The sequence below is a fragment of the Humulus lupulus genome, chromosome 6 (genome assembly GCF_963169125.1).
Source record: "Humulus lupulus chromosome 6, drHumLupu1.1, whole genome shotgun sequence".
NCBI classification, from domain to species: domain Eukaryota; kingdom Viridiplantae; phylum Streptophyta; class Magnoliopsida; order Rosales; family Cannabaceae; genus Humulus; species Humulus lupulus.
This window is the reverse complement of record NC_084798.1, coordinates 56,809,674-56,836,529: the sequence shown is the minus strand read 5'-3', so window position 1 is coordinate 56,836,529 and position 26,856 is coordinate 56,809,674. Positions and strand designations below refer to the sequence as shown.

At 38.8% G+C, this 26,856-nt stretch overlaps 1 protein-coding gene across 1 annotated transcript in view; it reads left to right on the top strand.

Annotated features, from left to right (window-relative positions):
- The first annotated feature begins 5,623 nt into the window (after window positions 1-5,623).
- The window catches only part of LOC133782186 (DNA ligase 4), a 49,586-nt gene continuing 28,353 nt past the window's right edge, over window positions 5,624-26,856 (top strand). Inside the window, exons 1-15 of the mRNA XM_062221402.1 lie at window positions 5,624-6,047; window positions 6,400-6,491; window positions 7,029-7,114; window positions 7,188-7,324; window positions 8,751-8,825; window positions 9,075-9,166; window positions 10,333-10,404; window positions 22,054-22,133; window positions 22,215-22,252; window positions 22,342-22,348; window positions 22,481-22,630; window positions 23,049-23,124; window positions 24,029-24,153; window positions 24,235-24,269; window positions 24,350-24,408. Coding sequence (XP_062077386.1) covers window positions 5,715-6,047; window positions 6,400-6,491; window positions 7,029-7,114; window positions 7,188-7,324; window positions 8,751-8,825; window positions 9,075-9,166; window positions 10,333-10,404; window positions 22,054-22,133; window positions 22,215-22,252; window positions 22,342-22,348; window positions 22,481-22,630; window positions 23,049-23,124; window positions 24,029-24,153; window positions 24,235-24,269; window positions 24,350-24,408 — 1,457 coding nt within the window. The 5' untranslated portion in view covers window positions 5,624-5,714. The remainder of the gene's footprint in view (window positions 6,048-6,399; window positions 6,492-7,028; window positions 7,115-7,187; window positions 7,325-8,750; window positions 8,826-9,074; window positions 9,167-10,332; window positions 10,405-22,053; window positions 22,134-22,214; window positions 22,253-22,341; window positions 22,349-22,480; window positions 22,631-23,048; window positions 23,125-24,028; window positions 24,154-24,234; window positions 24,270-24,349; window positions 24,409-26,856) is intronic.

Here is a 26,856-nt window from a genome sequence, read left to right as displayed (position 1 = left end):
AGTGGCCAAGCCGCGCCCTGTGCGTTAGTGGAACCCTTGGCACCCTTAGGTCGTTGGTTCACTAAATGGCTTGCATGGCATAATACCATCTTTTCAAGCATTTACAATAGGGAACCCTTAGTCCCATCACATATATTCAACCAGGTGCAGTTTTCTTACCTTTAATCTTTACAGTTATTGAATTACGAGCAACGCCCCTCAAGCACGATCCGTTCCCGAGTTTAAGCCTTTATCACCTAGTCACAACCAAAGTATAGGGTTCCATTAACATTCAAATATAGGTTTCCGGTTACAAAACTAACTCCCGGGAATCCGAATTCCACCAAGCACGGTGGTGAAACCAATCCCGAGCATACTAGACCACATTCCCATGCCTAAAATCCTCAAAAGTTCAATTGCACAACCAAGGGCTGCGACCCTTAGAGCTTAGCCACGGCCCTAGCCTCAAAACAGAGCCAAGGACCAACCTGGGCAAGGACACGCGCCGCGAACCTTGAGTTGGGCGCCGCGGCGCCCACCCTTGGCCGAGCCTCCTTGGCTTTTCTTCAACCTAGGGCCGCAGCGCTCTAGAACAGAGCTGCGACCCTTCCCTTCGTGCCCAGAAAACCCACCATTTTAAAGCTCAAAACCTCAGCCAAAACCACCCTTAAGCTCCCCACTTCAACACCCAACATTACCACAACTTATTAAACAACTTATGCTACACATTTCAACAGAAATTTAGTCTAAAAACCCATAGAAATCTTGATAACTCTACAAAATAGAGTTATTTTACCATATTTTATATGCTAATTGTTGCTTAGTTCTTGAGTTTTTTTTATTAACTTATTAAGTTTTTATGTAATTTTTTTATTTATTAGTCTTAATGTAGTTTTCTAGATTTTTATATGTTTTTATAGATATTTTATTATAATATGTTGTAATTTAATTATTGGAATTATTATTGTGTGTTTAGTGGTAAAAATAAATGCATATTTATTCAACTTAAGTGTCAAAACAAATTAAGTTTAAATTAATATTTTCTTTAAATTAATGAGATGTATTTGTATGTTGAAAATATTTATTTGAAGTTAATTTATACTATTTTATAGAAATTAATTTGCATTTTTTTTTGTTTAAAGGAAATCAATGATAGAAGTGGCATTTTTAAAAAGAAAGCAAAGAAAATGGCTCAGCCCAAGCAGCCATGGCCCAGGCCCAGGCCCAGTCCGCTGCCCCCTGGCCCGTGTCCCTCCAGCCAGCCTCTTCAGCCTTCCCAAGCTTCACACGCCAAGGCTGCATGCTTCCTTGTCGCCAGCTGTCACCTGAATCAACCTCCCAGCCTCTTCAAGCAGCAAGCTCTCCACGCCAGCCATACGCCCAAAATCACTCCCTCATCAACCTTCCAATGCCCAGCCGCATATATGAAGCCAGGCCCAAATTTTGCCCAGCAAGCTCTTCCAAGCCCAAACGTGGGCCTTCCTTCTCTTCAGCCCAACTCGCCCAGCAGGCCCCAAACGGCCCATGCCACCCATTCCTGCTCAGCCGCCTGGTGTACCGTACACCATTCCCTTGAGCCCATCAAATTGCTCTTGTGTCCCCTATGACAAAAATGCCACATTTTTACCCACTTTTCTACACATTTTTCACCCAAAATCATCATCACTCCTATAATTTACCCCTATTTACCATCTTATTATTAACTTAATCAATTTACTTAATTTAAATTGATTATTTTAATATTGTCATTTTGGCTATAAATAAGGGTTTTGAAGACCATTTTGGGGTGCTTAATGTTTTGGGTTACCATCTTTTTTCTCCCATTTTCTCTCTACCATTCTCTCTTCCATTTGGGTTTTTCAAGAGCATTTTGCAAGTATGTATGTCTTTTATTTTGTAATTTCTACTCTAGTTATGTGCTTCTAATCTTTTTCATAAGATTATTAAGATCATGATGAAGCAACTTGTAACTAGATAATATTTATGTTGTATGTTGATTTCCCTTGTAATGCAACAAAGTCTATGGATTTTTCTTCTTCATATATTTCTTTCATCTTAAATATCTTGTATTTTAGATTGTTAGAACATATTTACACTTTGTTCTTTATTAGTGAATAAACATAATATTCTTTGTGTAAGATGTGTCATTAAATTGTACACATCCATGCTTAGAACAAAAATATTATGTTTTGCCTTATAAATAATGTTCATTGATTTATTTGTTATTTCATTAGATTGATTTACACTAAATGCTTTGAAATTATAATTTTGAAAAGTGAAGAAAAATCCTATCTTTTTATAAGAAATTTGTGCTTAAAATTATAAATATTTTTGGAAAATGATAGTTTAAATTATTTTAACTATCACTAAAACTTGGGAATCAATATACTAATAAATATTATTAAACTTACATTTTGTGGATTCTAGTATCTTAATAATCTTTTCTTTTAACACTTATTTTCAACTCATTATTGCTTTATTTTTATTCTCTTAAATAGCTTTATTTTTCAATCTTTTATTTTATGTTCATAATATTAAAACTCATCAATCTTTGGAGCTAGGTTAGAATTTATTATTTTTGATTTAAAATAGTTTCATTTTCGATTTTAGACAGCTCATTTGGGTTCGACATCCTTGCTTACACGATCACTATTCTATATGGACGATTCGTGCGCTTGCGATATATAAATTTTTAAACATACCCGTTTTGGGTCTATCAAATCTCACTTTCAATCCCTGAAACTTTAAGAACTTAAACACCCAATTTAACCAGTCAAAAACTCAAACCCAAACCCTCAATTCATGAAATAAAGCTTACCTTCTTGATAGAACTTTTCCTCTAACCAGAACTCAGTTGATTCCCAATGATTTCCCAGCTCAATTCCACCTTAAACAATATTTGGACAGCACCTCAATAACCAGTTGATACACAAAGTTAAACTTCAGAAAAACACATGAATTAACCCTTACCTTAGTCTTGATTTAGTCCTGGATTATTTCTTGAGCTAAGCCTCAAAGTCCAGCTTAACTTCCTAGCTCAAAGGTCCCAAATTTCCCTCTGTTTTCCTTTGGATTTTCACTTAGCTTCTTCCCTTTGTTTTCCTTGAGAGAGAGAATAGAGCTGAGAGAAAAGAGTGAAAGTTGGTTTAGTCTTTCTACAGGTTTCCTCAAACTTGTCTTATCCGTTAAGTTAATCCCCAAAGCTCGGGGTGCCCGAACCGTCCCCGAGGGCAAAATAGTAAAATCCCCCAATATTCCCGCCTAGACATCCTAACCTCAAATATATCTCCATATATTTATTTTCATAACCCAATAGTCTAAATAGCTACTCGATACCTAAAGTACCCTTGACTTATCCAAAGTCAATTATTAAATCCTGTTGTGACTTTCCCCGCTAATTTGCCCTAGGATCGCCTCGAGTCGTGCTCTGCAAACGTACCCACATAATAATGTGGTTCTCACATTTATCACATATATATAATATTATCATCAATTATCATACAAACATTATTAATCATATAATTACACATTTAAATCACAATTAAACCATTAATGCCCTCCTGGCACACTAATCAAGGCCTTAAGCCTTATTAGCGAATTTGGGTCGTTACAGCACCTCATCTTCTTTATTACTGGCAATTTTCCTCAAAAGTTGTTGATGCACCAAAACTCTTGAGAAATTAAACTCCGAAGCCAAAAAGCACTACTTGAAAGGGGATTCCTTAGCCCTTTCTATCAGTCCGAGGTCCACAAACCTAGTCTTAATGTGATTTAAAGTGCTACTACCTCGATATGTGACTTGACCAGGAAAGTGATCTACAAACGGAACAAGCAACTCAGGCATCCGCAACAACACATGACAAAAATTGGTAAGAAAACAAAATCGAGAAAAAAATAAAAAAAATTTCATAAAAAATTGAAATAAACATTGTCATCGAGCTTATATCGAGCTATTATTGAGCCCTATCAAGCTATATATCGAGCCTCTATCGAACTACCATCGAGCCACTATTAAAACTAATCTTTTTGGTTACCATCAATCTTATATTGAGCTCATATCGAGCCCCTATCGAGCCTCACTATATCAACCACATCGAGAATTGACTCATATGACTCCTATCAAGCTCATCTTGAGCTTCTATCGAACTCCATCGAGCTAACATCGATTCCTATCGAGCTCTAATCGAACTCAATGTAAACCTAATGTGTATATCTAATCGAGCTCTTATCGAGCTTGCATCAAACCCATCGAACAAAATCGAAAAAACCAGAGAAAACCCCAAACCATTGAATCGCCATACCCATTCCATAGATCTCGAATAAACATAATTTTACCTACAAAATGGATGTGGGTTCATAATTTTACCATAAAATCGATTGTGAAGTGGTTCAATGGAGGCTCTTTGTTTGATTCGAAGCTGTGGAGGAGGAGGAGCTCTGCACTATTGATTGTGGGTCTCAGTTTCACTGTCGATAGGAGAAGCTCTGCAAGTGGAGTAGCGCCGGAGTGTGTCGACGAGATGCAATCGGGAATCCAAGGTAAATGGGTAGATAAATGGATTTGGGGTGTGGGTTTTTGGGGGTTTTCTTCTTTGGGTACAAGAGAGAGAATCGATAGAGATAAAGTGAGAGATTTGGGGGGAAAATAAGAGGGGTATTTTTGATACTCCTTGAATGTTTAGCACCAAATTGAAAATGTGAATAATGCTAGTATTTTTTTTTTGTAACATGACACACTATTATGCATAGATAGTGAAATTTCCCATTGAAAAAGTATATAATGTTTGTCTAAAAAAAAAGTATATAATGTCATATATCTCTTCCATATAATAAGTGTGAAGATAACGAAAATTCTTGGTTTTAACATTTTTTTTATTTTTTTCCCGTTAACTTTAACGAAATATTCTTATATTTAATGGTAGATTGTAAACATGACTTAAATTTAAATAAAATTAAATAAATAAATAATTAAGCAAATTAAAATATGATATTTTTGAGATATTTTACAATGATAATTATTTAAAAATAATAAAACCATATATTTTATAACTTAAATAAAATTTAATTAAACTTAAACTTAATATTATATTAAACATATAATATATAATATTTTGTTGTTGCTGTCAAATTCTAAAACTATAACAAATATAAACTTAAACAAAAATAAATAAATTAATTAATTGAAAAATGATATTTTTAATATATTTTATGATAATTTAAATAATTAAATCATATTTATTTAAAATAATAAAAGTATATATCAATTTTTTTATGTTATAATTTTGTGTGATAGTTTATTTTTTATAAAGTGATTGAAGCTTTTTTTTTTATCTAATTCACTAAAGAATATTGTAAAATACATTAGAAACTAAAAATAGTTGATGCATGTAAATTACTGTCTAAGTACACTATAATTTTTTCTATTTTTATTTTATTTTTATTATTAATTTTTTTTAAATATTATTATATTTGATATAAATGACATATAAGATGGGAGATATTATTTATTAATTATATATATATTTAAAAAAAATTATGAATCACTTTTTATTAAAAATAAAAACAATGTTTAAGGCTTACAGCTGTGTAAAAATTACAAAGAAAGAAATAACCGTACGAGTTGTCCTACCCTCGCAAGGGTTGTTCCCAAATTAAAACGCTCTCGTAGGCATTGTCAAAAGCTTCCTTCATAGCCGTAAAACTGATAGAAGCATCGAGCTTTAGTGTGAACTCCCATGGCTGAGGAGACCAAGTTCAGTGTCCTCTGCAGTCTCTTCAACTGGATGCTCAAGAGCAAAACCTCCGCCAAGAAGCGTTCCAAGTTTCGGAAATTCCTAGATAACTTCTGCAAGTCCGGCGATTACTTTAGCGCTGTACGACTCATCCTCCCCAATCTGGATCGCGAGCGTGGCTCCTATGGCCTCAAGGAATCTGTTCTGGCCACCTCCCTCATCGATGCCCTCGGCATGGCTAGGGACTCCCCCGACGCTCTTCGCCTCATCAATTGGCGCAAAGGTGGCGCAAAGACTGGTGCCAGTGCTGGAAACTTTGCACTTGTTGCCGTCGAAGTCAGTTTTTTTTTTTTCCCTAACTTTTCAAACATATACCTATATGTCGAGATTTTTTTTCCTTTGGCATTATTTTTATGAAGGAATAATTTTTTGAAACATATTGGTAGAACTTCGTTTCTTTTTCATGTTGATCTCTCTTTGTTTTGAAAAAAGAAAAACGATTTGCCCTCTGTTTCAGGGTAAATCCCCTTTCTTTTTGTGCGTTCCAGAAATTGTGTGTGGTTTTTCCTTTATCATTTTACTAGTTTTTTTTTCCTTTATGGCAGTTCCATTTTGTGGAGTTACTCTCCTCTCTTTTCAGTATCGTTTACTGTAAATAAACACTTCTGCAATGTTATTTGTGACATAGGTACTAGAGCGTAGGCAAGGAATGACGTCTGGTGGACTAACAATCAAGGAGTTAAATGAGTTGCTTGATCGTTTGGCTTCAAGCGAAAACAGGCATGTTTTAGGGGATTGTATTCTAATTGTTTATGTATTTTTAGTATGTATATTTTAAATTTCGAGCAAATAGTCCTTTGGCATTTCGCCTATGTTTTGTTTTAAAGTTTGGATGAGCAGATCACCCCAATTAATAATGTGAGAGTTATAGTAGATAGACTCTTTCTATTGTTTACTAGCACTTGATTTTTTACATACCCACTAAAGATTCTAACTTTCCTGTTATGGAAATTTGCTTTTCCAAAAAATAATTGTTTCTTCTTCACAATTTGTTTGATGCATCTAAATTGGTTCTGTTTACATATATGGGTGTCTCTAGATAGATCGCATTGTTATATTGATGTTCTTAGTTTTCAGCATTCAAAACAATGCTTTTTTTTTTTTGGAAGTTACCTCATCGAATTGATGTTATGAACAAATTATAATATTACTGGTTGGCATTGGTGTATTAATTGTTTTGCATCATACGTACTTTTTTTATCTTGTGCCTTCACTACTTTATTTTATTATTTTTCATTAAAATTACAATGGGAGTAGGTCTGAGAAGACTTCAGTACTTGCTATGTTGATTAAGAAGACAAATGCACAAGAAATGAAGTGGATCATCATGATCATTCTAAAAGGTGCCACCTTTAGCATTTGTAATTTTTTTAATTCCATGATAATTTTTTACTAACTTGTATTTTACCTATCTAGATTTGAAGTTAGGGATCAGTGAAAAAAGCATATTTCATGAATTCCATCCAGACGCAGAGGACTTGTTTAATGTCACCTGTGACTTGAAATTGGTTTGTGAAAAGCTTAGTGATCGAAGTCAACGCCATAAGCGGCAGGTGCATTATAATATAAAATAAATCTGTTTATTATAATTCTTAAATGTTTCTCTTGTAATTTTTGAAAATATTTATGACCTGTGCTAATTTGAGGGAGATGATTGATTGTAAACTATTTGTCGGACAGGTTTATTATATAAAATAACTCTTTAATTTACTTGCACTTTTATCTCTAGCATTCTATTTGAAATTACTCTTTGAAGTTATTTGTGCTGCTTTGAGAGGGATGATTATAAGGCTATTGTTTGAATCAAAGGTTTGCTTTTCCTTTACGGTAATGTGAATTGTTTGTGAAGAAAAGGCATGTTGGAGTCTTTAACAAACATTCTTCTGGATATGTCATCTTGTGTGCTGCTTTTATCTTCTTCTCCTCTCTCTCTTCACTATTTCCATAATATACTATGTATCTCTCTGTCCTATGACTGCATCTTGTTTTTCTTTTTCTTTTTAGGGAAGTGCTTTTGAGTCAAGTGGAAATCAAGTACATTTAATACTTTACTAATCTAATATTCCTGAAAGTCCCAAATAGTATCTATTTTTTATTTATTTTTTATTTTTTGAGAAGAAACAGTTAGCTCTTAGTCCCAGCTAACTGTATCCCAGACCGACCCCTTACACACATGCTACCCAACGACTTGAGCTGAAAGTCATAAATAGAGATATTTTATTGTCAGTTTAGAACTTTTGGTTTCTCTCTTAAGCCTTTACTTTTGTTAAATTCTTTTATTTTACATTACTTGAACTTTTAATTATTTATTTTTTATGAAATGTGGAAAGTGTGAATAATTATAACTAAAATTAAAATGTATTATTAAAAAAAATCATGTTAAATCTCATATGTTTTATTTTAGTGGTTGGTGGATTTTCATGGCAACATATATGAAGAAGGTATAATTTTAGCAGAATGTATCTTTAGCTGTGTTGTTTTTCTCTGGTTTAGTGTCACCATTACTTGTATCATCTCTCTTTTCAATTTTTAATAGTTATTTTTCTAAAAGAAATTTGTTCTTCCAGTCCTGATATCATAGTATGAAGGAAATTGGTGGTGCCACTGTTCCTACATTGTGCTATGAATTTTCTCTGGTTGACTAGTGTCACTATTTCTTGTATTATATCTCTTTTTAATTTGTACACACATATATATATATATATATATTTCTAAAAGAAAATCGTTCTTCCAGTTCTTATGTCATATTATGAAGGAAATTGGTGGTGCTACTTGTTCCTACATTGTGCAATGTATCGACATGTTGGTTTTTTTTTTCCTTTAGGGCAGAGAATGACTGAGATGAAAAGATTATTAGGGTTCTTTTGTTTTGGATGTTTGACTGAAAATTCTGTCTGCTGTTTTTTTTCCTTTGAACTTTTTTAAATACATATTTTGTAAAAAAAAATATCTAATAAATGTTTATGCTTGTTTTTATAGGATATTGAAGTTGGAAAGGCAGTGCGTCCTCAACTAGCTATGAGAGTTGCTGATGCAACTGTTGCGTGGAAAAAGGTTTAGTTCCCTGGATGTCCTTTCATGAAGAATATGATCTCATTGGAGAAACATGTTATCTGTTATTCTTGACACCGTTTACATTTCCCAAAAATGGGTTAGGGGTGGCTACATTTATATTTTCAATTTTAATTTATTGACTATTTTGTTCTCTTTTCTGTTAATTTTTTTATTTGTGATTCCTGTTTATGTGCTTATGTTATGTCAATGGTATCTGAATTCACGCGGTGCAATTTTTGCTGTCTTTAGCTTCATGGGAAGGAAGTGGTCGTCGAGTGCAAATTTGATGGTGATCGCATACAAATTCATAAGAATGGAACAGAAATACACTACTTCTCAAGGTAGTTGCTAGTGTCCTTAATATCTATTTTGGCAAAATCAAACAATCACCCTAACATTTTGAAAATTACAACTTTTTTATTTGATTTCATGTCATAAGTAAATCAAATTGTGAATCAAAATTTAGTCAAAATTAAATAGTAAAAGACAAAATACAATTATACATATCTAAGTTTCAATTTTTTATTAAATGAAAATAATGATAAAGAAATCCACTCAATATATGTATGTATACATAAATATGTTTTTTTTGAATATTCATTTCAATTTTAGATTTAATTTTATGTTTTCACTAAAAGTTATTTATTTATTTTTGTTTTATCATTTTCTGTTTTAAATTTGGCCCCTGATGGATTTACTTATGAACTAAAATCTGTGGAGAGAATGTTGTAATTTTCATAAAACTAGGATATGTTGTTTAATTTTAAGCCAAATTGGGGTTACAAACTTAGATGACAACCTTCCAACTAAACCTAAGAAAGCAACCTACGCTTTTAAAACCGAACTACATTACATCATGACCTCCTTTTCTCTTATATTGGAAAACAAAAAATGAACACGTTACATATTTAAGCCACACAACAACCAGATGCTTCATTCTATTTCATATCGACTTGATGCGCTTTTCACAATCTTGAATAATCTTTTTATTTCTTTCCAACCATACATCCCAGTCCCACATGATGTTAGTTAACTTAAATTCCATTTTCTTTTTATGAAATTATTGAACCGAGAGTTAGTTACTTGAGTTTCAAGTATGCTGTACAGTTCTGGAGGAGTTTTGGGAAAAAATTAAGTTGGGTGGTTCTCTGGTTGAAGAATGATAGGATAGTTTGGGTTCTAATCATGAATCTTTTGTTTTTGGGTTGTGTTAAAGTTATCCTAACTTTTTCGGGACATCTTGTTCTCCGGTTTTGTAATTTTGATTTATATTTTATTATATGATTTTGTGTGGTCTTAACTTTTATTTTTCACCTTTTATGTGTTTTATTTTTACTCACTAATACACGTTTGTTTCTTATCAAGAAAAATAAAAACATATTGAAAGCTCAAGCATTGTCATTTTACTTATTTTTATCCTCGAGTGATTGCATATTGAGCCCAGTTTCCAAAAAAAGAAAGTATAAACTATATTTATGTTGATTGGTAACATTTTTATCTCATGCAGAAATTTTCTTGATCACTCTGAATATGGACATGCAATGTCAGACGTCATTATACAAAATGTTCTGGCTGATAGGTACATATATGAACATACAAATACAATATTTGTATTTTTTTTTCATTCTTTTTTCTAGATGACAATGTTTGGACCCTGATCTGAAAGCTTAGGTAGAACTGACAATATCTGCGCAACCTTGATTTGTTGAAAGAATTTAACACCACAAGAAATACTGAAAATATGATACTTAAAGACTTGTTAAATAGTATTGTGGTTATACATTTATGGTTAGAACTGGCTTTTGGTATACATTTATGGTTGCTTGGCTTTTGGTATACTATATCAAATGCAAACGGTTTTTTGTTTGTTTGCTTAAAAGAATGAATGATTGTAGCTAAGAGACAAAGAAGGCCAGAAAAAGTAAATTGTGAATTATAGTTTGGAGTCAGAGGTCCTTCACTTATTCTTTTGTTTTAGAGAAAACACTCAATGGGGGAAAAAATAGAAAGAACATTATTTTATTTTAGTTTTTGCTATGAGCTGTGTTATCTTAACATCACTGCAGTTTTGTGATAGACCACCCTTGACATACGTGTACGCGCGCAAGAGCAGGAGTGGTAATAGTAGGGGAGCAACAGAGAATGATTAGGCTAGGTTGGTTATTAAGCTGTTATGAGAGTGAGTTTAGGGTTTGTGCAGGTACATGGTACCGACCTAGGCTTTAGTATTTAGCAGAGGAGGAGAACCCATTAGTGGGTGTGTAGTAATTGGTAGGGTGTAACCCTTTGTGGGAGAGATCTAGGCTATGTAATTCCTAGTTATTCAATACAGAAACTCACCATTTCTGCTTCCATTTTTTTGTTTTACTAATCTTTGTGCAGGTCCATCCTACCAAAGTGGTATCAGAGACATTGGTCCTCATGGCACCTAAGAAGGATTCTCAGTTGGAGGTCTTGGAGGAAAGGTTGAACGGGGTTCAATCGGAATTCACCAAGGGTTTGGCTGAGGTCAAATCAGAATTCCAACAGCTACCCAAGGAGATTGAGCTGTTTAAATCTGAGGTTCAACGCCTACCAGCCATTGAGAAGATGGACTATCTGGTGGCTCACTTAGCTCAGATTCTACAAGCTTCGGGGAAAGCCAACACTGAATCGACAGCAGCTAGTGCGGATCACTAACAACGCGCGGTGGAAGGGGAAGTATCATCGGCTTTGATCCCAGGATCTCCTGTTTTGTCGCCACCACCGACGACGGTTCCTGTTCTGCCACAGCCTTTGGTTCAACTAGAGTCATGTTTCATCGCACACAGCTATGTGCATGATTACCGACCCCCTAGGATGGAGCTTTCGTTGTTTTTCGGGGACAATCTGGATGGGTGGATCTACCAAGTGGAGCGGTACTTCCTATTAACCCGACTTTCAGAACCTCAAATGCTTGAGGCGGCAGTGGTGGGCTTGGAAGGAGATGCCCTTGCGTGGTTCCAATGGGAGAATCAAAGACGTCCGATCACGTCTTGGGCGACTTTGAAGCATCAATTACTTCTCAGATTTTGGGCGGGTGGCGGAGGAATTCATGTCAGTCGTGCAAACCACCACTATGAGAGATTATCGTTTACGTTGGGAGGCTTTAGCTTCACGTGATCCAGAGCATATTTTAGAGGGAAGTCTTGTTAAAGGGCTCAGAAGATATTAAGGGGGCCCTACACATTCTTCAGCCCACGAGTTTAGCCCAGATTATGGAGACAGCCCAACGGGTGGAGGAGGGCCACCAGCTATTTGCAACGGGCCAAGGGCCAAGGGTCTCGGTCTCTAGGCCCAATCTCACACTGATTACTCCATTCCGATCCGTAGTGAACCCATTTATCGCCAAGTCTCCGCCACCTGCGTCGGTCACATCGGCGGCATCTCCGTTCGGTTCCAACACATCGGTTTCGAAAGCTACACGACCACCACTTACCCACCAATTGTTGGAAGCCGAGTATCAAGATAAAAAAGCACGAGGAGTTTGCTTCAAATGTGACAAGAAATTCCATCGGGGGCATGAATGTGAACAAAATTTCCTCCAAGTTATGATGAAGAAGAGGCCATTTCACCCTCAGAATCACCTCCACCCACGCCAGATTCAAAAGAAACAGTGGTTTCGGAAGAGACGTTAGCCACACTATCATTGAACTCCTTGGTCAGTATCTCCTCTGCCTACACGAAGAAATTGGTTGGGCATATCGGGCAGCACCCTGTTACGGTTCTAATTGACAGTGGGGCCACTCACAGTTTTATTTCAATGGATGTAGTAGCAACTACCGGTATCCCAATCACTCCAACGACTTGTTATGGTATATTGTTGGGTATAGGAAGGAAAATCAGAACTGAAGGAATTTGTGCTCAAATTGAATTGGACTTGGGCGCTTTGAGGGTGATAATTGATTTCCTGCCATTGGAGTTTGGGGGGCAGATGTGATACTCGGTATCAAGTGGCTGGAAACCTTAGGCAATATGCAAGTTAATTGGAGGACGATGGTCATGCGTTTTGAAATGGCGGGTGCATGGGTAACGTTACAAGGTGACCTGAGCCTTTGCAAGTCACCAATCTCCCTTAAGGCAATGATTCACACTGTGGAACATGACGGATTGAGTTTTTGGATTCAACTGGAGCCTCTCAAGGTAGAAGAGACCGTGGGTCAGCAGGCCATTCCTCAACGTGTATCGAACCTTCTGGAGCGTTTTGGAGCAGTATTTTCGATGCCAATTGATTTGCTGCCAAGCAGAGCCAGAGAGCATTCAATTACCTTACGTGATGGGGTGGGACTGATATTGGTGAGGCCATACAGATACGCCCAAGTGCAAAAAGATGAGATAGAAAAGTTAGTAATGGAGATGATTCAAGCTGGGATTATCAAGCCGAGTAGAAGTCCTTTCTCTAGTCCAGTGTTATTGGTCAAGAGAAAGGATGGTAGCTGGAGGTTTTATGTGGATTATCGAGCTTTGAATAGGGAAACTATTGCTGATAAGTTTCCAATTCCGGTGGTTGATGAATTGTTGGATGAGTTGCACGGAGGTGAGTGTTTTCCAAGTTGGACTTGAAGTTCGAATATCACCAAATTCGAGTGGCCGCTAAGGATATTGAGAAGACTGCATTCTGCACGCATGAATGGCACTACGAGTTCATAGTGATGCCTTTAGGCCTCACTAATGCCCCGGCCACTTCCAAGGGCTGATGAATTTCGAGAGTTTCTTCGTAAATTTGTCTTAGTTTTTTTGACGATATCCTTGTTTATAGTGCATCAGTGGAAGAACATGTTCGCCATTTGGAGTTGGTTTTGGAACGACTTGCTCAACATTGCTTGTATGCCAACAAAAAAAAATGTTTGTTTGCCCAAACTAGTGTGGAGTATTTGGGTCACATAATTTCAGCTCACGGGGTCGCTGCGGATCCGAGTAAAATTGAGGCCATGGCCAATTGGCCTATTCAGAGGATACTAACGGTGTTGAGAGGGTTCCTTGGCCTCACGAGATACTGCAGGAAGTTTGTTAAGGGTATGAGCAAATTGCATGACCACTTACAGACCAGCTGCGGAAAGATGCATTCGGATGGACCCTAGCTGCTCAAGAAGCGTTTATACAACTCAAAGAGGCCATGTGTGCAGTACCAGTTTTGGCCCTTCCTTACTTTTCAACCCCTTTTGTTCCTGAAGTTGATGCTTCTAAGTTGGGCCTAGGTGCAGTTTTGATGCAGAATGGGCGACCTATTGCATTTTACAAGCAGGTTTTGTCTCCCCGAGCACTTACCAAGTCAGTTTATGAGCGAGAGTTGATGGTGATAGTCTTGGCAAGACTTTTTAGAGGATGGCGACTGATTTGTATTGGGTAGGAATGTGTAAGGATGTTCAAAAGTTTGTGGTTGGGTGTGCAGTGTGCCAACAGAACAAGTACATAGCTCAATCACCCGCGGGATTGCTTCAGCCTTTGCCGATTCTAGATCAGGTTTGGGAGGGTATTTCACTAGATTCTATGGAGGGATTGCAGATTTCCAATGGTTTCAATTCAATCTTGGTGGTGGTGGATTGTTTAAGCAAATATGGCCACTTTGTTCCTCTTCGGCATCCGTTCTCGGCCACTACATTAGCTGCCATTTTTGTTCGGGAAATTGTCAAGTCACATGGTGTTCCTCACTCTACTGTATCGGACAGAGACAAGATTTTCCTCCGTCTCTTTTGGAAGGAGCCTTCCGCCTACAAGGGGCAATTTTGAAGCAAAGCACCGTGTATCATCCTCAAACGGATGAACAAACAGAAGTGGTTAACTGCTGTCTAGAGACATACCTCTGTTGCTTTGTTAGTTCCAAGCCTAACCAATGGTCTAAGTGACTTCTGTGGGCCAATTATTGGTATAATACGACATTGCATTCTTTTGTGGTATGACACCATTTCGAGCCCTATACCATCGTGATCCCTCGCCTCTGGTCTGTTTCGAGCCTGCTAGCACTCGAGTTTCAGCGGTTGAGCACAATCTGCAGACCAGGGACGACATCCTTGACTTGCTGAAACTGAATCTTCAGCGTGCCCAACAAAATGAAAGCTCAGGCAGATAAGAAAAGAAGGGATATTTAGTTTGAAGTGGGAGACTTAGTTTATGTCAAGCTAAGACCGTGGGGGCATTCGGGTGTCTTCAAGATGTTTCAGAGGATGGCAGCTGATTTGTATTGGGCAAGAATGCGTAAGGAGTTCAAAAGTTTGTGGCTGGGTGTGCAGTGTGCCAACAGTTTTAGTACATAGCTCAATCACCCACGGGATCGCTTCAGCCTTTGTTGATTCCAGATCAGGTTTGGAGGGTATTTCACTAGATTCTATAGAGGGATTGCAAAATTCGAATGGTTTCGATTCAATCTTGGCGGTGGTGGATTGCTTAAGCAAATATGGCCACTTTGTTCCTCTTCGGCATCCGTTCTCAGCCACTACAGTAGCTGCCATTTTTGTTCGATAAATTGTCAAGTTACATGGTGTTCCTCGCTCTATAGAGACAAGATTTTCCTCGGCCTCTTTTGGAAGGAACTCTTCCGCTTACAAGGGGCAATTTTGAAGCAAAGCATCGTGTATCATCCACAAACGAATGGACAAACGGAAGTGGTTAACTGCTGTCTAGAGACATACCTCGGTTGCTTTGTTAGTTCCAAGCCTAACCAATGGTCTAAGTGGCTTCCATGGGCCAAGTATTGGTATAATACGACATTTCATTCCTCTGCGGTATGACACCATATCGGGCCCTATACCATCGTGATTCCTCGCCTCTGGTCCGTGCTAGCACTCGAGTTTCAGCAGTTGAGCACAATCTGCAGACCAGGGATGTCATCCTTGACTTGCTGAAACTGAATCTTCAGCATGCCCAACAGAAAATGAAAGCTCAGGCAGATAGGAAAAGAAGGGATGTTCAGTTTGAAGTGGGAGACTTAGTTTATGTCAAGCTAAGACCATATAGGCAATGGATAGTGGCCAAAAGAATGAATGAAAAATTGGCACCATGATTTTTTGGTCCTTTTCTGGTTACTGCTCAAGTAGGAGCCACAACATATCGACTCCAGCTTCCTCCGGATGCGTCCATCCCCCCGTCTTTCATGGTTCCATGCTCAAGCCAGCCCTTGGACCTACACAGCAAGCTTCAGTGTTACCTCTAGGTCTTATAGCAGAGTTAGAATGGATTCTTAAGCTAGAGGCTGTGTTAGAAGTTCGGCTGGGCACACACAAGGGACACCACAAGCCCTAATCAAGTGGGCCAACCTTTCTGCATTCGAGGCAACTTGGGAGGACTTCAAAGTCATTCAAGAGCAGTTCCCTCAATTTCACCTTGAGGATAAGGTGCGACCTCGGGCCGGCGGTATTGATAGACCACCCTTGACATGAGTACGCGCGCAAGAGCAGGATGATAGGCCCGATAAGCCTATCATTCGGTTCACCTATACTAGGAGGGGAACCGGGTACATGAACCAAGGGTAGGCCGAGTCTTTTTGTATTGGATAAATTGTTAATTGGTTAGAGGGGTAATTTGGGCAAGTGTTAGCCTATTAGTGGGAAAGGGAAGCTAGTATTCTCTTATGCAAGAATTAAGAGAATTCTAGGCATCATGGAGATTTCTCTCTCCTTTTGTGTATGAACTCATTTCCATTTTTATTCAACAAAGCTTCTGATTGTTCTTTACTGGTTTACTGGTTTACTGTTTCATTGGTTCATTACTGTTATTACTTTGGTAGTGTTTGTGCTTCTGTGAATTATTGCCAGGTCCTATTAATTGGTATCAGAGACAGTCCTGGTGTTTTGCATGCCGATATCGATCAGGATGGAGTCGCGCGTGGAGGGTGTCGAATCGTCTCTGTCCTCTGTCCGGCGTCAGCTTCAGGATCACGGCGTGCTCCTTAAGGAGCACGGGGTGGAGCTTGGCTCCGTGAAGGAAGTGCTGGATCGTCTGGTTACGGCTCAGGGTCGGGTGGCTGACGAACTCGCGTTGCTGCGTGAGGGGACGTTGGGCGGCTCTGGTTCGCATCGCCGATTGCCTGGCGAGGGTTCGGCCGTGACGGGTGGTGGTTCTTCCAGTCGTGGCGTCGATTGTGGTGAGAGGCGGTCGGACTTTCGGCCCCGTAAGATTGAATTACCAGTTTTTGTGGGTGACGATCCGGATGAATGGACCTATCGGGCTGAACGCTACTTCGGGTTGCAGCGACTGTCCTCCACCGAACAATTAGAGGCTGCGGTTTTGTGTTTGGAGGGGGCGGCCTTGAATTGGTTTCGTTGGGAGAATCAACGCCGCCTGATTACGACTTGGGAGGAACTGAAGTTGCTCTTGTTAAGGCGATTTCGTCCCGTGGGTGAAGGCTCTGTTTATGATTGATTTTTTGTTCTGCAGCAGGTGGATTCCGTTCAGGACTACAGAAGGAAGTTTGAAGCTCTAGCTGCTTCAGTGGAGACGATGGGAGAAGCTGCTTTACGGGCTGCATTTTTGAAAGGGTTGAAAGTGGAAATTCAGGCCCCTTTGAGAGTGTTGGAGCCCAACGGGCTGGTTCACATGATGGAGTTGGCTGAACAACTTGAAGCAACCCAGGCCCTCACTAAAGGCCTTCGGACTGGGCCAGGTGGGCCCGTTAAGTCCAGTCCAAGACCTCCCTTAGGCACTCTGTCTATTCCTGATGTTCATAGTAAGGGTACTTTCGTACTTTCCCCTTCTTCCTCCACTTCGACTTCCACGATCACCAGCCCCAAACCGGTCACGGCTCCAGCCCAGACCTCGACATATCGGCGCCTGTCAGAGGCAGAAATCCAGGAGAAAAAACGTCGTGGTGTCTGCTTTAAGTGTGATGGTCGTTGGATGCGGGGCCATGAGTGCTCGCAGGCTGAAGTGCAGGTCATTATTCTTCAAGATGACGCCAAGGAGGATTCGGCCACTGATCCGCTTGGGGCGGTCTTGGGTGTGACGGAATCGGCTGGGGATGCGGAAGCCCAGTTGGTGGAAGTTTCGTTGAATGCGGTAGTTGGGTTAACTTCTCCCAGGACCATGAAACTTCTGGGCTCGATCTTGGGTCATGAAGTAGTTGTTTTGGTCGATAGTTGGGCGACCCACAATTTTATTACCGCGGAGTTGGCCCAGAAACTTGCGCTGCCGGTGTCCGAGACTGAGACATACGGGGTACAAATGGGCAGTGGTAACGCAGTGAAGGGGGCGGGAGTGTGTCGTTCGGTTCATTTACAATTACAAGGCATTGAAATTGTGGAAGACTTCCTTCCCTTGCAGCTGGGTAGTACAGACGTGATTTTGGGTGTTCAATGGTTAGAAACTCTGGGAGAGACTACACATCACTGGAAAGAACATACTATGAAGCTTAGAGTCTGAGGGCAACCTATCGTCTTACACGGGGATCCTCTCCTACATAAATCGTGTATCTCGTTGAAGCATATGATTCGCTTACTACAAAATGAGAAGCATGGCGTGTGGGTCGAACTGGGTTGTACAGAAGTATCTCAGCTTTTCGCGGTGTATTCGGCAAGAGTACAGCAAGTGTTGCAACGGTTTCGCAACGTATTCGACACCCCATCTTCGCTGCCGCCCCAGAGACATCATGACCACGCCATTATTCTTCAGCCAGATGCAGCTCCAGTGAGTATTCGGCCCTATCGATACCCCCACGGCATCAAAGACGAAGTCGAAAAGTTGGTTCAGGAGATGTTACGAACGGGAGTGATACAACCAAGTACCAGCCCCTTTTCAAGCCCGATTCTTCTAGTTAAGAAAAAGGACGGGGGTTGGCGTTTTTGTGTGGATTACAGGGCACTAAATCGAGCCACGGTGCCCGATAAGTTCCCCATACCAGTGATAGATGAGCTGATTGATGAGCTCCATGGCGCTCAAGTTTTCTCCAAACTGGATTTATGCTCGGGCTACCATCAGATTCGCGTACGGCGAGAGGACATTCATAAAACTGCATTTCAGACTCATGAAGGCCATTATGAGTTCGTGGTGATGCCATTTGGGTTGACGAATGCCCCAGCCACTTTTCAGTCACAAATGAACGACATTTTCAGACCCCATTTACGGAAGTGGGTTTTGGTATTCTTCGATGACATTCTTGTGTATAGCCCGGATGAGCAAACCCATGTCAAGGACCTTGAGATCGTTTTACAAACACTGTCGGACCACCAGTTTTTTGCAAATCTTAAGAAGTGCTGTTTTGGACAGCGGCAAGTTGAATATTTGGGGCATATCATTTCAGGTGCGGGTGTGGCCGTGGACCCTTCAAAGATCCAGTCAATGGTGGATTGGCTGCTACCAAGAACGTTAAAGGGGCTAAGGGGATTTCTTGGGTTGACTGGGTATTATAGGAAGTTTGTTAAGAACTACGGCGAAATAGCCCGGCCTCTGACGGAGCAACTGAAAAAGGACCAGTTTAAGTGGAATGAAGCTGCCACAATTGCCTTTGAGGAGCTAAAAAAACGGCTCACTACAGTCCCTGTTTTGGCAATGCCCGATTTTACCAAGCCTTTCATAGTGGAGACCGATGCGTCGGGCTTTGGCATAGGGGCTGTTTTAATGCAGGAAGGAAGGCCACTCGCATATTTCAGTCAAGTGTTGAAGGCTAAAGCTCGGCTGAAATCCATTTACGAGAAGGAACTTATGGCTATTGTCCTCGCGGTACTAAAATGGAGACCTCATTTACTTGGTAGGCGGTTCATTGTTCGAACGGACCAAAAAAGTTTTAAGTTTTGGTTGGAGCAGCGGCTGGTTACTCCGGAACACCAAAAATGGCTGGTCAAACTATTGGGTTACGATTTTGATATACAATATCGGCCGGGAGAGACCAATCGTGCCGCTGATGCTTTATCGCGGGTCAGCCAGGTCGAATGCACACTGTTGACATCGACCACGTGGCGGGATTGGGGGTTAGTGCACCGTGAAATTATAGCCGATCCATTTTTGTCTCGGATTCAGCGTGAGTTGGAGCAGGGAAAACAGATTGCTGGGTTTCATTATCCCAGCAGCGGTTACTCTATAAAGGTCGCTTGGTTTTATCTTATTCTTCAACCTTATTGCCACATTTTCTAAGGGAGTATCACTGTTCGTCTATTGGAGGAGGGGAGTTGCGCACTTATCACAGGCTGAAAGGAGACGTGTATTGGGTGGGAATGAAAGCTAAAGTATTAGAGTTTGTTCGCTCTTGCGATGTATGCCAGCGAAACAAGTATTTGGCCATGTCTCCTGGGGGATTACTTCAGCCTCTTTCGCTGCTGGCACAGGTTTGGGAGGACTTAACCATGGATTTTATAGAGGGATTGCCCAAATCCGAAGGAGTGGATACTATTTTAGTGGTGGTGGATAGATTGAGCAAATATAGCCATTTCATCGGCCTCCGTCACCCATTTACTGCCAAAACAGTGGCTGAAGCGTTCGTTGTACATGTGGTCAAACTACACGGTATACCTCTCTCTATTGTGTCAGACTGAGACAGAATTTTCCTCAGCCATTTCTGGTCTAAATTGTTCAAATTGCAAGGCACAGAACTCCGCCACAGCACCGCTTATCACCCCCAAACAGATGGACAGTCGGAGGTGGTCAACCGGTGCCTTGAAACGTACCTCCGCTGTTTTGCTTCGAATAGACCAAAAGCATGGGCAAAGTGGCTTTCGTGGGCTGAATATTGGTATAATACGTCGTACCATTCTTCACTGGGCTGTACGCCATTTAAGGTGCTGTACGGGCGAGATCCGCCTCCTTTAATCCGCTATGCAGCTGGATCGACTCATGTTGTAGCGGTGGATCAAATGCTGGAAGAACGGGACTCTTTTCTAGATGACGTGAAGATGCACTTGCTTCGTGCACAACAGAAGATGAAAGACAGCGCTGATGGGTCACGAAGACGAGTAGATTTTGAGGTGGGTGACAAGGTTTTCGTGAAGCTTCGCCCTTACCGACAGAAATTGCTAGCCACACGCAAAAATGAGAAGCTGTCTACTAGGTATTACTGCCCTTTTTCTGTTCTGAAACGTGTTGGCAAGGTGGCATACCATCTCAGTTTGCCTCCATCAGCTGCTATTCACCCAGTATTTCATGTCTCGCAACTCCGAGCGGCTATTGGCAACGCCCATTCGTCCCCTACCCTGCCTCCTACACTCACATCAGATCTGGAATTAATTGTTGCACCTGCTGAACTGTTGAATGTGAGGCAGAATCCAGCACCCCCGGGGCAGGAGGTTGAAGTGTTGATTCGCTGGAAGGATTTACCACTTTTTGAGGCCACCTGGGAGAAGTTTGAGACCATTCGCAGCCAGTTTCCAGCTTTTAACCTTAAGGACAAGGTTCTCAAATTTGGGGGGAGTAATGATAGGCCCGATAAGCCTATCATTCGGTTCACCTATACTAGGAAGGGAACCGGGTACATGAACCAGGGGTAGGCCGAGTCTTTTTGTATTGGATAAATTGTTAATTGGTTAGAGGGGTAATTTGGGCAAGTGTTAGCCTATTAGTGGGAAAGGGAAGCTAGTATTCTGTTATGCAAGAATTAAGAGAATTCTAGGCATCATGGAGATTTCTCTCTCCTTTTGTGTATGAACTCGTTTCCATTTTTATTCAACAAAGCTTCTGATTGTTCTTTTGCTGGTTTACTGTTTCATTGGTTCATTACTGTTATTACTTTGGTAGTGTTTGTGCTTCTGTGAATTACTGGCAGGTCCTATTACAGGAGTGGTAACAGTAGGGGAGCAGCAGAGAATGATTAGGCTAGGTTGGTTATTAAGTTGTTATGAGGGTGAGTTTAGGGTGTGCATTAGTATTTAGCAGGGGAGGAGAGCCCATTAGTGGGTGTGTAGTAATTGGTAGGGTGTAACCCTTTGTGGGAGAGATCTAAGCTCTCGAATTTCTAGTTATTCAATACAGAAACTCACCATTTCTGCTTCCATTTCTGTGTTTTACTAATCTTTGTGCAGGTCCATCGTACCATCTTGTTAACTTGATAGTTGTTGAATTAGAGTAAAGTTGAATGATTTGTATGAAGGATGGTTCATTATTTTAAGTAGGCAAATTGAATTTTGTTTTACGTATTTTTTGTCTGGAGAATGATCAAGTGGACAATTGGACATCCATATCTATAAATTATATGCTTTCATGCATATTGGTAAAGGAAACATATGCAATGAAATTTGTTGTCTTAAAGTCTCACTGTGCTTGCTGTTCTTACGTTTCCTTGGAATGTTGTCAGGTGTATACTAGATGGTGAAATGTTGGTCTGGGACACATCTTTAAATCGCTTTGCCGAGTTTGGTTCGAATCAAGAAATAGGTCCACCCTGAATAATGCTATTTGCATGTACTTATGCTACCTATATATTTACTTAAATCTTGCTTGATTGCTTCTTTGCAGCTAAGGCAGCAAGGGATGGGTTTGATAGTGATCGGCAGGTTTCTTTCTATTATTCTATGTTTACAAAACTTTAAGGTTAACCTTGGTCTACATAATTCTTATAATTCTTACTTTTCTCTGAATGCAGTTATGCTGTATCCTTTGTGTATGCCTTATTGAGGATTTTACTCTACTTTCATCATTAAGTGCGTATTGGAGGTGGTCTGGATGATGAGAGAATTCTTATACTACTACTCTTTTTGGGACCTTGACATGAGTATGGCTAGATGTTGCATTTGATATCCTTTATGTTGGCGATACTAGTGTAATTCATCAGAGCTTGAAGGAACGACATGAGCTTCTTCGAAGGATTGTGAAGCCCTTGCAGGGCCGCCTTGAATTCTTAGTACCTAATGGTGGAACTCATCATCCTCCTGGTAAAGAAAAATCATCTATATTAATAAGCCCAATGGCCCATTTTATATGTTATTTCCCCTCTATTAATACAAGTTTTATTTCTAAAATATATGTTATTTATAAACTTGACCCTTTTAGTACAAGTAGTTGATTTACTGAGCTGCAGTTAATCAATTAGATACATATTTTGCAATCTAATCTTCTGATATTTCTGGTGCATTGATACATGACCTTCCAAAAAATATTACTGACAATTGACAAACAAAAATATGTTAATTAATTACATATTTACATATTTTGCAATCTAATCTTCTGATATTTCTGGTGCATTGATACACGACCTTCCAAAAAAATGTTACTGACAATTGACAAACAAAAATTTGTTTAGAATACTTTGTAAGTTGGTAAGGTCGGGTCTTACCTTTGCTAGTTTTGTAGGTGAACCTTGTTGGTCACGCATTGCTCATAATGTGGATGATATTGAAAAGTTTTTTAAGGAAACTATTGAAAACAGGTAAGCATCTTGTTCAATTTGTTATAACTGGTATAGTATTTGTTTTCATAAAGATTTAAGATCCTAAAGACCTAAATATCAATAAATCTGTATGATTTTTTTTTCTTTTCTGTATAGATTTCGTTTTAACATTATAACTGGTATTTCATGTGGATTAAGTTTTTGCAATTTTATTTTTGTCATCGACGAATGATACTTTTTAGCAGCTGTTTCAAAAGTTTAATTAAAGGAAATGTTTTTTTGACCCCTTGGTTTTTAACTAAATAATATTACTTAATCACAAAATCTACCAAAATTAACCCTTATCTCGATTTTGATCATTTTTTAATATGACCCTTTTACCCTTGTTTTAGTATACTTAAAATTATCATAAGATGCATGAATGAAAGTTTGATCGATGGTTTATTTTGATAGGTTTTTAAAACAAAAGGGTATTATTTGAATTTTCTAAAATAGAAGGTTAAATTTGGTATTAAGATAAAATTAAGGGGACCAAAATGGTATCTTCTCTCATTGAAACTTAAAACAGTCTCTTTGTTTATTCACGACTTTCAGTGGTGCTAGTGAATTCATGGCCTTCTAAGCAGAAGAATCTTTTAAAATTGATCCAAACACTCCAAAATGTAATTTTGAACTTTGAAAGCCATGCCAAACTGGCTTAAAGTCTTATTTTGATTTCACACTTAGTAAATTTATATGGTTGGTTAAGTTTTATTGAATGATTTAGTCTTATACTCTTATGAATGTAAACTAATTCCAATTTTCCAATGAAATAATATAATTGAATTAAATCATGACTATTTATTTGACAGTGATACTTAAATTTATGAGTCATATGAAATTCAATTTATCAATTATATGCCAGCTTGATTTCTTTAAAGTAATATGTACCCCTTTTTTTCAGAGATGAAGGGATTGTTCTAAAGGATCTTGGCTCCAAATGGGAACCTTGTGATCGGAGTGGAAAATGGTTGAAATTGAAGCCTGATTATGTTCGTGCTGGTTCTGATCTGGATGTTCTTATTATAGGTTTGTAAATTTGCTTCACCCTGTCTAAATCAAAGCAACATGTCTTTAAGAATCTTTAAATGTTTGTGTAATTGTTATTAGGAGGATATTATGGCTCTGGACGTCGTGGAGGGGAGGTCAATTTTCTTTTCATATATATATATATATATTTTTGGGGTTGTGCCATGGTTTAGCTAGAAATATAATCTTATTGTAGGTAGCTCAATTCTTGGTCGGCCTTGCAGAACGTCCTGCCCCAAATACATATCCCAGACGGTAAATAGTTCGAATTTCTGAAGCTAACTTGTTTGTGCAGTAGGATTTTCCTTTAATTAGGCTGTATGGTGCTATCATTACTTATAATATAGAATAAATCTTACTGTGATGCTCATATTACAATCACAGTATGCTCTCTCTCTCTCTCATGTATAAAGACACTCTTTATACATATTTTATGAACGGAAAAGTCACAAATATTGGGGAAAATTGTATGTATATTATTTCTATTCAGTGAACATATATTTATACAAGTATATGATAGGTATGAACCGAATCACAAATATACAGAAAATAAATTAGCAAATTAATAAATTTCCTAGAATAAGAATAACTGTCAAATCTTTTGAATATTTGACAGCCTTACAAGAATCATTCTAAGCTAGGAATGTTCCTAAAAACAGTCTGATTTTCCCACACTCCCCCTCAAGCTGGTTTAAAAATATCCTCCATAGTTAGCTTGCTATTCAAAAAATCAAACTGTTTTTTAAACAATCTTTTTATGAATACATCGGCTACTTGTTGTTCAGTAGGAATACAAGTCATACACACTGAACCATCCTCTATTTTCTCCTTAATAAAATGCTTGTCCACTTCCACATGTTTTGTACGATCATGCAAAACTGGATTGTGTGAAATTGAGATAGCAGCCTTGTTATCACAGTACAACTTCATAGGAGATGACTGTGATACCTTCAATTCTTCAAGTAGCCTTCTTATCCACAAGATCTCACAAATACCTTGAGCAACAACTCTAAATTCTGCTTCAGCACTACTTCTAGCAACCACACTCTGCCTTTTACTTCTCCATGCAACTAAGTTACCTCCAACAAAGGAACAATAGCCTGAGGTAGACCTTCTATCCACTACACTACCAGCCCAATCCGTATCTGTATAAGTCTCAATTTGTAGATGGCCCCGTGGTTTGAACATGAGTCCTTTCCCAGGTGTCCCGTTTAAGTATCTCAAAATTTTGTAAGCGGCTTTGAAGTGTTTTGGTCTAGGTGAGTGCATGAACTGACTCACCATACTGACTGCGAATGCTATATTTGAACACGTGTGAGATAGATAAATCAGTCTTCCAGCCAGCCTTTGATAGCACTCCCTGTCCTTTACAAAGATACATTCTTTGGACCTAGCAAACTCCATTCCAAGAAAGTATTTTATTGCACCCAAGTTCTTGATTTCAAATTCTTCAGCCAACTTTTTCTTTAGAGCTTCTAGTTCACAATGATCACTCCCTGTTAGCACAATATCATCTACTTAAATAATTAAGATAGCAACTTTACCTTCCTTTGAATGTTTATAAAACATAGTATGATCAGCTTGACTTTGAGTGTATCCATTGTGTTTTATCACCTTTCCAAAATGCTCGAACCATGCTCTTGGACATTGTTTAAGTCCGTACAAGGACTTCTTCAGTTTGCACACTTTTCTCCCTTCAAAACTCTTCTCAAAGCCAAGAGGACTCATAAATACCTTTTCTTCCAGATCTCCATTAAGAAATGCTTTTTTTACATCTAATTGATGTAAGCCAATTAGAGTTCACTGCAAGGGAAAGAAGCACTCAGATAGAGTTTATTTTTGCTACAGGAGCAAACGTTTCTTGATAATCTATCCCATAGGTTTGAGTGAAGCCTTTTTCAACAAGCCTAGCTTTATATCTCTCAATACTCCCATCAGCTTTGGTTTTTACTGTAAAAACCCACTTGCAGCCTATAACTTTTTTCTTCTCAGGTAGCTCAACCATCTCCCAAGTATCATTTTTTTTTAAGGCATTTATTTCTTCAAACACTGCTAATTTCCAAGCTGATTCCTCTAGTGCTTCCTGTATGTTTCTAGGCACAACAAGGTCTAAAATATTTGTGGTAAATGCTCTATGAGTTTCAGACAGTTGGTTATATGAAATATATTTGGCAATAAGGTATTTAGTATAGGGTCGGGTCCCTTTTCTAATGGCAATAGGAAGGTGCAGATCTGAGTTAATGTTTCTTGGTGCTATTTCTATAGAAGGCTCGGATTCAGGATTAGTAACACTTGGAGGCAAAGGATGAAAAGAACAAGAATTGTTACCTGGAGTATTCAGATGACCATCACTCAAGGCTTCAGATTGATCAGGTTCTGAGATGAGTTGCTGGTATTTATTTCTTTCAATGACATTCTTTCTAGTATAAACCACAGGCTCAAGATTTTGATGATTTTTAATCAATAGTAGTATTTTTTTATTTGACAGACCAATTTCAAATTCAGTTTCAATAGTTTGAACATCTTTAAGTGAAGGAGAAGCATCCAATATAATATTCGGTAAAGGAACAAGTTCCCAAAAATTTGATTCTTCTAAATTCTCACCCTGAATTAAATTTTTCTAAAAATATAGAGTAGTTTTTGGGAAAGAAACATCCATTGAAATATAAATTTTTTTGTAAGAGGATTGAAACACTTGTATCC